This window comes from Ailuropoda melanoleuca, chromosome 1 (assembly GCF_002007445.2).
Source record: "Ailuropoda melanoleuca isolate Jingjing chromosome 1, ASM200744v2, whole genome shotgun sequence".
Taxonomy (NCBI): domain Eukaryota; kingdom Metazoa; phylum Chordata; class Mammalia; order Carnivora; family Ursidae; genus Ailuropoda; species Ailuropoda melanoleuca.
Window position 1 is genome coordinate 58,465,334 of NC_048218.1, and position 12,671 is coordinate 58,478,004.

At 39.8% G+C, this 12,671-nt stretch overlaps 1 protein-coding gene across 3 annotated transcripts in view; it reads left to right on the top strand.

The window, feature by feature from the left end:
* Nucleotides 1–12,671, top strand: part of GAP43 (growth associated protein 43) — a 163,159-nt gene that overhangs the window by 117,421 nt on the left and 33,067 nt on the right. For all 3 annotated transcript variants that reach the window (XM_034658825.1, XM_034658833.1, XM_034658838.1), the window contains exon 2: nt 416–1,022. In XM_034658825.1, coding sequence (XP_034514716.1) covers nt 416–1,022 — 607 coding nt within the window. The remainder of the gene's footprint in view (nt 1–415; nt 1,023–12,671) is intronic.

Sequence of the window (12,671 nt, forward strand, 5' to 3'; positions counted from 1 at the left end):
CTCTTTCAGAAACTCTGCAAAACGGTTTCTTTCTGAGCTCTTTGATTAAAACCTAGGATGAATGTAATTTGAATTATCAAGATACAGCCAACAAAAGGCTGGTTTAAGTTTTGTAATGGAGAGACATTGATCTGGGGAAAGAAGTAAGTATATAATAATGCCAGTGATTCTGGAAGTCCAGAAGGACATTACATTTCCCGTAAGATAAGGTGTGCTCTACTTAATTCCCACCAAGGAGAGAGGAAAGGCTTGATTTGAATCCAGGGTATTGTTGATTTCTTAACTTCAAATATGGAGCCTGACCCAGAAGAAATCATTTAATGAATATTTGTTGAATGCTGTGATCTGAAGGAAAAGCACATCACTTCACCTCTTCTGTTTTTTTTTTTAACCCCCCCCCCTTTTCTCCACCAAGGTTGAAAAAAATGATGAGGACCAAAAGATCGAACAAGATGGCATCAAACCAGAAGATAAAGCTCATAAGGCCGCGACCAAAATTCAGGCTAGCTTCCGTGGACACATAACAAGGAAAAAGCTCAAAGGAGAGAAGAAGGGTGATGCCCAAGCCGCTGAGGCGGAAGCGAATGAGAAGGATGAAGCCCACGCGGCCGATGGCGTGGAGAAGAAGGAGGGAGAAGGCCCCACTCCCACTGACGCGGCCCCTGCCTCGGGCCCCAAGCCTGAGGAAACAGGCAAGGCAGGCGAAACTCCTTCCGAGGAGAAGAAGGGGGAGGGAGCCCCTGATGCTGCCGCAGAGCAGGCAGCCCCCCAGGCTCCTGCCCCCTCAGAGGAGAAGGCCGGCTCTGCTGAGACAGAAAGTGCCACTAAAGCTTCCACTGACAACTCGCTGTCCTCCAAGGCCGAAGACGCCCCAGCCAAGGAGGAGCCTAAACCAGCCGATGTGCCTGCTGCTGTCACTGCTGCTGCCGCCACCCCCCCTGCTGCAGAGGACGCTGCTGCCAAGGCAACAGCCCAGCCTCCAACGGATGCTGCGGAGAGCAGCCAAGCCGAGGAAAAGATAGGTGAGCCACCGCGAGGGTCCCGCGCCACGGGTGGGTGGGTGGGCCCCCCGGGCCATCGAGGGAGAAGGAAAGAGTCTAGAAGTCCTTTCAGGAAATCCGGGGAAGCTGCGCGTAATTCCCCAGCGTGGCAGGGCGGAGAGCTGACTCTGGCCCCTTAGATTCCCCAAATCTCCAAGCCTGAGAGAGAACTCTGGGCAGGCCTGTGTGGCCCAGTACTGGAGAGCTCTGGCAATTATCTTGTTAATTGAATTGGCATAAATAGTAAAACTAGGTAATCCTCGGTTCAAAAAAAAGTAATCCGTGTGCTGCATACACTTAGTTTAATAAGTAATTACAGAGCTACATATATTTTATAGATGGGAATTAGCTAATATGATTATTTGGCTCTAGGAAGTGCCTGGTTATAAGTACAGCCAACTCCCTATTGATCCAGATGATCTATTTGTGAATTGCTGGCAGCAAAAACATAATCTCAGACCACCTTTGCCTATCCCTCAGTATGTTTCTGGGCATTCTCCCCACCATCAATTGGTGAGTAGCGTGCGTATGTGTGTGTACGCTCAGAGAATGTTAATTGTAACATTGAATCAGGGTCAAACTAATTAGGAAAATAAGTCTGTTGATGTTGCCAAAAACAAAAGAAAAACCCCAAATATAGAACATGCTGTGAAGTCAAACATAAATTATCATTTTAATATTGAAGATACTACTTTCTACCATATGCATAAATAATTGGTGGTTGACTGTGATTATAAAAAGGAACTGGATTCTCTTCTGTTTGGAGCTTTAACTTGAAAGCTGGAGTGTTTTCACTATTATGGCCCAAAGAGCCTGTGCAGGATTGGGATAGAGCATTCCCAGAGCAAGCTCAATTTAACAGAATGTCACCTCTGGAGACTGGACCCATCCCTCACCCTCACCATCCATGGGATGAAGGAGGCCAACAGTCTCCAAGACTTTTCTCTAGCCTAATGTGACCCATGAATGCCTTTCAGCCTCAAAGACTTTGAAGATAAAATTGCTTCTGTGCCTGTGTACTAGTTTGGGTTTACTCCTTTTGAACTTTGTGAATTTAAGCCATGACAAATCCAAGGACCCACATTTGGACTGGACCACATTGTGCCTTTGAGAAAGGACCTACCACATGGGGAAATGTTCGGCATCTGACCATTGTATTGAGAAAGTAATCATTGAACATTTGCCTTGATATTCATTTTAGATACTAAATTAGATATTACAATTGGCAGATGATTATTTTAGGGATATTCAAGTCTACTTCTTTCATCTTACCCCCAAAATTCTGTAAGTAAGAAGCCAGACTATATTAATTATTACCGTTATTAGCATTCTCTAGCTCCAGACAAATCACACACTTCTTTCTACCAGTGACTCATTCTAAATTTCTATTCTAACTACATACCTGCCCCAGGGGGTGGACCTTGTGGTTAAGAAGATGGGAATATTTCCCTAGAAAAGGTAAGGCATGTGATAAAGAATGGGGTGTTGGTTTTAATTTTCTCAGCAAAACCAACCTTGTTAACTACTTTTTGTTGTTTGTTTTTTTTAAGTTTTTATTTTAATTCCAGTTAACATATAGTGCTATATTAGTTTCAGGTATACAATATAGTGATTCAACAATTCCATACGTCACCTGGTGCTCATCACAACAAATGTGCTCTATCCCTATCACTTACCTAACCCATCCCTCCATCCTCCTCCCCTCTGGTAACCGTCAGTTTGTTCTCTATAATTAAGAGAGTTAACTGCTTCTCTTTAGGCTTAAGGTTGTAGTCTCAGATATGATGGCTGGAAATCACATTCTCATAAATTTAGAAATTAATCATGATTTTAAAAAGAAAATATTTGAGTGGCCAAAGTCATATTTTTTAATTGGAATTTCTAAAGTTGTGAGAATAAACAAAGACATGATGTGATTTTTGGTATGTACTCATGATTTGGAGCAATAGAAAGAAGGAGACCTTGAGTCAATAAGAAGTCTAAAATATATTTTTAAGGAGATTCAGTTTTATTATTTTACAAAGTATGGTAATTCCAAATGAATTAATATTTTATGTAGTACATGTTCAGTAAATATCAAGTGGTGACTGAATGAATGAAATTGACTAGATTTAATTTGTAGATAATGATTTGTTCACTCATTCTATTCCTCCTGCAACCTTGCATACTCCATTCATTTATTTGATTAAACATGGGTTGGTTTTCGAAAGCAAATAGAGATTGTGCTCTGTCCTAAGTTTTACAGATTCTAACTGAAAAATGTCTCAATTAGTCTAATTTTTAATATATACATCGAAAGGTAATCGAAAGTATAGGTGAAGTTCAACTTGAAGGTAATCAGAAAGGACAATTTATTGTACATTGTTTCTGAGTTTGGGGTGGGTATTGTCTTCTTGGTTGGATTCTGAAATGCTGCCTGTAGCTTCTTTCTGGACTGATGTGTCTATTAGCCTTGCCTGCTGTATGTGACAAGCACAAATTACCCAGATGTGGTGAGTCTCAGGAATCACAAGAACTAGAGGTGACAGGGAGATCTATCACACCAGAGCAGGCCCAAATTCCCAGGAGCCCTGTACCATATTTTCTTCTCTCTCCCATTGGATTTCATTCTAATCCAAGTTAAAATAACAGTATTTCCAATTGAGCTCCACTGTCTGGAAATGGATGGCTACCCTGGGTTGCTGTAGGAGTCTATGGCTGCCTGGATGGATATAGAGAGACAAGCAGAGAATGTGGAACAGGGTTCGGAGCAAAACAAGTCACTAGAGAGAATTCAGGACAATAATTTCTGTCAGCAGGAGGGTAAAAAAATTTGGACCAAATCTGATTACTGCTTTAATACAAATGGCAATGCTTTGAAAATTATAAATATGTTATTTACTTCCTTTACCATTTATGGGTTTATTACATGTAGATGCCATTTACATTAACCTTTGGAGTTGGTTAGTTTTTTTTCTTTCCTTTTGTTTTTTAAAAGCCTCCAACTATATCACCCTTTCTCTGCTTTGCCACTCTACCTGCCTATCTCTTGGTATGCCTATGGCCAAAAGATTTCAGTGCATTTCTGATGACAATTCCTTTACAGCAGGAGGAGTGTTTAGGCATATCTAGGAAACTTGCTCCCCTTTAGCCATGAGGTCAAGCCAACTCCAGTGATAGTGTCTTTGGTGTCTCTTGCTGAACAGTGTCACTCTCCTCGTTGGGCTCTCAGTGAAGAAATTCTGCTGTGTCTCTTCTCCATGATACTATATTGACTTTCCCCAATAGAGGACTCCAAAATTTCTGCTGTGGCCATATTCAGTGATGTAGTGCTACCAAAGTAATACGTCCAGGTGGCTAGAAATCAGAGAGGTTGAAGAGGTGGTTGCCATGGTTGCCACTTGACTGAGACTAGTGACAGGTGTAACTATGCATTACCCTAGGTTTTTTGTATGTTGAACTTGGCTGCATTTTATTTTCATGGTCTCATTACTTCTTTCTAACTGGAGTCACCAATAAGGATCTTCAAAACAAGGGAGTTTTTTTTTTTTTCCTTCAAATATTTATTTAAATTCTAGTTAGTTAACATGCAGTGTAATATTGGTTTCAGGAGTAGAATTTCGTGATTCATTACTTACATATGACACCCAGGGCTCATCACAACAAGTGCCCTCCTTAATACCCATCACCCATTTAGCCCGTCCCCCACCCAGCTCCCTCTATCAACTCTCAGTTTGTTCTCTATGGTTAAGAGTCTCTTATGGTTTATTTCCCCCTCTCTCTCTCTTTCTTTTTCCCTTCCCATATGTTCATCTGTTTTGTTTCTAAAATTCCACCTATGAGTGAAATCATATGGTATTGTTCTTTCTCTGACTGACTTATTTCACTTAGTATAATATACTCTAGCTCCATCCATGTCATTGCAAATGGCAAGATTTCATTCTTCTTGATGGCTGAGTAATACTCTATTGTTTATACATACCACCTCTTCTTTATCCATTCTTCAGTCATTGGACATCTGGATTCTTTCCATAGTTTGGCTATTGTTGACAATGCTGCTGTATTCATTGAGGTGCACATATCCCTTTGAATTGGTATTTTTGTATCCTTTGGGTAAATACCTAGTAGTACAATTGCTGGATCATAGGGTAGTTCTATTTTTAACTTTTCCAGGAACCTCCATACTGTTTTCCAGAGTGGCGGCACCAGTTTGCATTCCCACTAACAGTGTAAGAGGGTTCCCCTTTCTCTGCATCCTTGCTAACATCTGTTGTTTCCTTTGTTAATTTTAGCCATTCTAACAGGTGTAAGGTGGTACTCATCACAGTGTTGATTTGTATTTCCCTGATGATGAGTGATGTTGAGCATCTTTTCATGTGGTAAAACAGGAGTTTCGTCATTGTCATATCTCTTTTCCTTTTCCCTTTTCTGCTTCCTTCCTCCTTCCCTCTCTCCCTTCCTTCCTCCTTTTTCCCCCCTTCCATTTATATTAAATTTCTACTGTGCTAGGCATTAGAACCACAAAGATGAGTAAGAAATGGCCACTGATTTTAAGGAGTCCCGATCCAGTAGTGGGTGTGGGGTGAAATTCAGGGAGTGGTGTTGAAAACAATCATAGTAATAATCTCAACTAAATTAAATTCTGCAAGAAGGTATAGACTACTTCTGTATGCCAAGGCACCATGGGACAAAATATGAATGAGACAGTGCTTCATGCAATTTGAAGCATGCTAAAAACAAGGTTTTTATATGTGTGTGTGCGTGCCAAATTGTTAGTCAAAAGAATGGATGCAAAATTTATAGTTTCTGGAATCATAATTAAGTGTCCAGCCCATGTTTCTGGATTTGGGGCAATCCTTTATGTTCCTCCAAATAAAGTTTTCCTGAGGCCCAGGGTAACCATCCATAACATTTTTAGCTCTCCAAAGGACAGATCGTCTTCTGCCAAGCTCTGTGTTAGATGTGAGATTTCCCAAGGATATTTACACTTATTTGGCAGGGTGCTTCATAAGCAGTTTTGATTTGAAATTTATACACAACTCATAAAGAGTGAAAATTTGGGTTGTGCAAGTCCATAAATGATGTCTATAAANGTGGTTTCAACCTCTTCCCAAATTTATACACAACTCATAAAGAGTGAAAATTTGGGTTGTGCAAGTCCATAAATGATGTCTATAAAACATGGGCACCCCGTCAGATACTCAGTGGCATGCTGCTTAAAACTGTTGATTATTAAGTTTTTATGGGGCATTTTTATATTGCTAGAGTAATCATTTTTATCGCCTTTTCTTGACAATAATCCAGTGGCACTTGAAAATGTTTTCTTTTCTGCTTTTATGTTCTGAGAATAGGGGCAAAGTAAATGCATAGTCTGCCCACAGAGACACAGTCAGTGACGAATCAGGGGTCAAACTGATAGGGCTCTAAATCCTCACCTTAATTTTAGCCCTGCAGTTCTTTACATCTCTTTTAAGGTGCTGTTTAATCTCAATTCCTGTATTTTTTTCTTTTTCTTAGCCATTGCGACATTTTCTGATTTTTGTCGGACAATACCAACCACGACTTTCCTGGGGTGTTCTGTGTCCTGTGTGCCCAGTAAGATAATGCAGAGGAAACAACACTGGACAAGAATAAGGAGACTAGGGTTCTATCTCAATATTTCTGTTAACCAGCTGTGAGATTTTAGGCAAGTCATTGCTTCTCTCTAGATTTCAGTTTTAAGAGGAGGGGCTAGGAGAGTTGGCTTTTAAGGTTTTTTTCAAGGTTTAAAATGCATAGTTTTTATAATGGAGAGCACTTAAGGAGCATTTATCAAGTGTCTGACCCTGTGCTGACTGCTAAATGGGGATTACCCCATGTAGTCATCACAAGCACTCTGTGGTGTAAGTACTTTGACAGATGAGGAGTCTGAGGTTCAGAGAGGTTGTAGCACCTAAGCATTGTCGACAGCTAGCAAGCAGCCGCACCAGGTGCAGAGCCTTACATTGAACCCTGACACCCCTACGAGTACTATTCCAAAAGAAACAAAGACAAGGGGGAGATCTAAGAACCCCAACATTGTATCTTAATCTAAGAACATCCCTCTCGTTTGTATAATTGGGTCCTCTAGGCTCTTGTCCAGGAATCATGAGTGATCACTTTTACAGATGAGTAACTAGTTATCCATACTTCTGGCTATAATTCCCTCACAGCTCCAGCACCCCAAAATTATTAGAAATATTAAACTACTTATGAATCTTGGGTTCCTAGTTTGAAAATCCTTCAAGTACTGTTTTATTAAGCCTAGGAGAATGATAAAGATCAGTTGAAATTGGTTGTTCTTGATAGAAGTTTAACTGAATCCACTGAATATGCTGGGAGAGCTGAACATTAGAAAGTGAAATTTTCAGATCTCAATCAGATGATAGTAATTTTATTTGTTCTAAGTGATCCCTACCCTGAATTTGGCTTATCAAAATTAGTATCTTTAAAAATTCTTGTTTATATCATTTTCCTCCCTTTTGGCAAGTACATTTCTAAAGGACCCCGATACCTTTATATTTGTAACTAAAATAATATGAAGGACTTAATAGAGAGGGCAGGTTGGAGAGCAATCACTCTCTCTTCAATTTAAAAAATGTAAGCTGACAAAAGAAAAGAAGAGATGTTTTAGTCAAGAAATTCATATTGTGAAGCCTTTTATCTATTCTTTCATAGCTCATATTAAATAATTACTATTGCCTCATAAAAGAAGTTAATAATCAGAAAGGCATGTAAGTAACTGCTAATTTTAAAGTGTAGAACTATATTTGGAACTGAAAATGAAAGAGTATTTCTTAAAATACAGAATACTTTCAGATGCTAATATATATTCATCCAATATATTTACTCATTTTCTCTACACACATACACATGCACACAGCATCCCAGAAGGATTAAAAGGAAGAGGAGGAGGAGACAGAACTAAGAGCAGCAAGGGTTACACAGTCCATTTGGCTAAACATGGAGAGAGAGCAGAGCACTCAATTTAATGGACTAGAAAGCACTGAGTGGTCATTACTCGTATTTTCTTCTCACAATCATAGCTTCATTAAATAAAGAATGGAAAGCTTGCTATAACCAGACATAAAAGGAAGGGAAGAAGGAAACCAATGGTGCTGCTTCAAGCTACAGAACCTGATCCCTTGAAGATCTCCCAAGATGATATGGTTTACAGACTGCATAAAGAGGAGGGGGGGTTTGAGAGGATGTGTAAGTTTTGCCAACCCTCTTAGTCATGTGTGAATTTTGTGTCATGACAAAATGACTGAATCAGGTGCTGAACCTCAGACCAATTCTTATAATCAAGAAAGTCTGAATCTCTGCCTTCTTTAAAACAGCTTTTGCCAGTTATTGATCTCACAGCAATAAAGTTTGGTGCTTCAAGCAAATAATTTCTGGGCTTATTTCAAAGAATTGCCTATAAGTTGTTTTCATGAGCATGATGAATAGAATCCATGTTTTTAATTGATCCAACATCCTATAGACCGTATTTGGTACAAGGGCTGTGTATTTTCAGCATACAGTCACCTACAGTCAAGAGAGTTGGGTCCTCATTCAGGTCCTGCTGTGATTCTAGGCCAGCCCTTCTACCCTCTGGGCTTAGTTCCAACACCTGCAAAGTAGGTGTGTTCAACTAGGTCTGCTGTGCCTTCTAGCTTCAAAAGGCAAGCATGCAATGACAGACTGAAGAGGAATCTTTAAGTGTGTCCACATGGTCTCTTATTCAACCATCCTTGCTTTCCTGCAGTCCCTTACTTTTCTAAACTATTAGAAAGTGGGTTTAGGGGACAGGACAGATAATAAATATGTCAAAATAAAGGGGCAAAGAATCCAGGAAGAGTCAGCTTTAAGAAAGTTTATGGTTACACTGGATGCTCAGGAGACTGCGAAAAAACAAAACAAAAAAACCCAACTCAATGAAATTTTCTAACCTACCTTATATTTGGACTGAAAATGAGGAGTTGACAATGATGTTTTCTGATATGGTTAGACTCTTGCTTATATCTCTCCTGACCCTGTCTCTGAGATGGAAAGCTATAGCTCTAGTGGCCGTAATCTGCTGTTAATAGTTTCATTTTCATCTTAGACTTAATTTACTTTTCATTTTTATGCCCCTTATTTATTAAAATAATTAAAGCAGCTCCAAGAGTACATGGAACCTTGGATTCCTGTGTAGAACAATGGCTGCATCTGACAGACAATTGTGGTTGATAAACATTTTAAAAATTTTATCAGTAGAGTGTCACTAAAACATAAAAATTGTATGGACAGGCCCAATACAGTGTTCCTCCAATTCTTTTCTTCATTCTGCGATCATAGAAACTGGATCTTAGACTATGAGTGAAATTAGCTAACAGGCCTAAGTGGTTGGAATTGGGCTAACAAACATTCCAAGAAGAGATGGTGTAAGGGAGGCACAGGTAAGTTGCGAATACTTAGCAATTTTCACGCATATTTTCAATCTTCAAATCACAAATTAGAGGACTGTAGAAGATTAAATATTTCATTTGATCACCTCATACTATTCTGTTTGGAATAGAATACCATTCTTAAGATGTCTTCAACGGAAAAAAAGTACCCTAGGAAGGCTAGTTGCTTTTTCTTATAAATCATGTTCAGTATCAATGTTCTTTCCTAGAGGCATATATATATATATAGTCAAGTAAGTTCTGAGGCTAGTTTTTTGTTTTTACTTTTTTCCAGTATTAGTAGAAACTTTTGGATTTTGTAATAGAAATCAGAAACCATTCCCCTAAAATAGTCCCTTCTTGCTGGTACATGGTGAGTGTGTGTATTTTTCAGATAGAGTAGAGATGAACATTTTTATAGCCTTGCAAGAATCTTCTCTTTGGGATATGAGAAGGTAAAAAATATAATTTAGATATGCTTAAGCATATCTGTGTACAGGGTGTATCTATGCCTGTAGCACAGTCTTCTGCCAACTCACTAGCACATTTATACGCAACACACACACACACAACACACACACACACACGCACATACACACACAGATCCTGACATATAGGGAAAGGCCTGCCCGTGGGTTCAGGCTGTCAGAGAAAATCTGGAAGAATGATGAACTACATGTTTTTCCACTCTTAAGGCCATCAAGAAAACAGGAGTGAGGGGAGGGGCGGATGGCTCCGGGACGCCTGAGTGTCTCTCAGAGGATCTGTGTGGAGGGCACCTCTCCTTCTTCTGCTGGATGTGTCACTGGAATGAGTCTGTGAGTGTACGGTGAAATGGGGGGGGGTCTAGGAGTCAGAACTGCACTTGTTTGTGATGAAATTTATAGTGTGTGAAAATGAGACTTCTGTGTAAGCTAAATAGGGGAAAAGAGTCCAGGCAGACTTCTTGGTGTAGAGGTTACCTCTGCTGAGTCTTTGTGTATGTGTGTGTATGTCTTTTCTTTCTTTCTTTCTTTCTTTCTTTCTTTCTTTCTTTCTTTCTTTCTTTTTCTTTCTTCTTTCTTTCTTTCTTTCTTTCTTTCTTTCTTTCTTTCTTTTTTATGATATGTTAGTCACTGTACAGTACATCATTAGTTTTTGATGTAGTGTTCCATGATTCATTGTTTGTGTAAAACACCCAGTACTCCATGTAGTACATGCCCTCCTTAATACCCATTACCAGGCTAGCCCCCCCAACCCTCCCCTCTAGAACCCTCAGTTTGTTACCTCTGCTGAGTCTTGAAGGACAAGATGTATCTACTAAAAAGGGGGTATCTTTATTAAAAAAACAAACAAACAAACCTCGAGAAAGTACCTTCTATTTGAACTAACACAAAAATAAAAAATAACTTAATTCAAGTCATAATTTAGCAGCAGCTTTTGAAGATGAATCCATAGTGGAAAAAGTAGCTCCATGACATGTCCTGTTTATTGTTGAGTCCCTGGCACCTGTAACAATGACTGGGAAATGGAAGGCAGCCAGTAAGTATTTGATTAATGAATTAAGGGTGAGTGAACAATGGTGTTATAATAGGGAAAGTCCTAAACTGACCTAAGAGACTGGATTCTAACCTGAACACTTGGAGCAGGCAAATTCCTTGCATTCTCTGGGAGTGAGTTTACCCTTTCGTGGAACAAAAATGTCGGACAGAGGATCTCAGGATCACCACTGTTTCTAAAATAGTACGACAGTGCCCATTTATTACCCACACCAACCTCTATGCAGATTCTAAGTGCTTAACCAGAAAGCTGTGCTGCTGTCAACCTCTCTGCTATTTTGGAGGCTGAATACAGAGCTTGCTGGAAATTTCGCTGTTACTCAGAGGCATACGTTATCCCTGAGGTAGCTAGATTTCGAGCCATTCGGAAACCAAAGTGAGCATTTTGCATCATGTTCAGAAACATATTGAAAACTAGAGGAAACCAAAGCTGCTCCCTTCTGAAAGCAGGTGATTAATTTCATTCCAGGCCCATGAGTGACCTGTGTGAGACTCGTGCCAGTGTGTGACAGGTACACCCGGAGAAGGGATGATCTGCCAGGTTCCTTGGCTCCTTTTCCTCATCTGAAATGTTTAAGTAATCTTCACAGGGTGTTAAGAGTCTCCTGAACCTGCTGTGCCCCACTATAGGATGAATTGTTAATACATTCCCAAGCCCACAGTGTTGGGACAGAGACCAGAAAACAGGCTTTCCCACTCCTGTTGCCTATTCTCCTTCCCCACAGTGGTATAAACATAATTTGTCTACAGCTTGTGAGCTGTTAAGGCTACAGACCATAAGGAACGTTGAAGTGGAAGGTTGAATAGATTTCTTCCCACATATAAATCTAACTTGAAGCCACTCTCATGGATTCGATAAAAAGAAAGACAGGACCCCACTCTGTGAAACTGTCTTGTCCAGTTGAAAAGGCTGAGCAAACCCAGAGTTTAGCCATGTGTTTACAGCATTTTCCCACCGGTGTAATCAGATCATTTTAGAAGGAAAAGCAGCCGTTGGAAGATATTTGTTTCTCTTCTTCCTTCTCCTTGAACCAGGAGGGTTTAACTATATTAGGTGGAGAGAACCTGGCTTCTCTTGGAAAATACAGGTCATTTTCCTCTTTCTTGCCAGTTTTTAAAAAAGGAAAGGCAGAGGGTAAAAATGAAGCAAAACCTTGTCACTCTCTGATTAGCTATTTATGCATGTTTCTCACCCCAGCAGAAAGGTGGACATTTAAGATGTAACACTGTCTTTGTGCTACATTGAGCGTGGTCTGGATACAAGGTGGGTGCAGTTGTCAAATTATATATTGCTCTTGAACATCTATAAGTGGAAACCCTTCTCTACTTTCCTAACATCCTGATAAAGCAGGCTTTTGCAAGAGTATCACACAATAAATGAATAGTTTTTCGTGTTCCAATTAATCTGAAAACTCTGGCTGCATCACATCAAAAGTGTCCAGGAGAAGATTAGTTTGAAAGATGATTAGAAGGAGCATTTATTACATTTTCAGGTATTTGTAGAATAATGTTTCTCTTTCCCACTCTCTCCCTGTCTTCATTGTAGTCATTGTCTGGCCATTTGCCCTGAGTTTCCTGATGATTGCACATGGATATAGTTACAGTGTAACAAACAAACAAGCAAACAAACCCAAAACATAAATCGTTCATGATTGATGGTTTATCAGATATCTGCAGTGATGGAC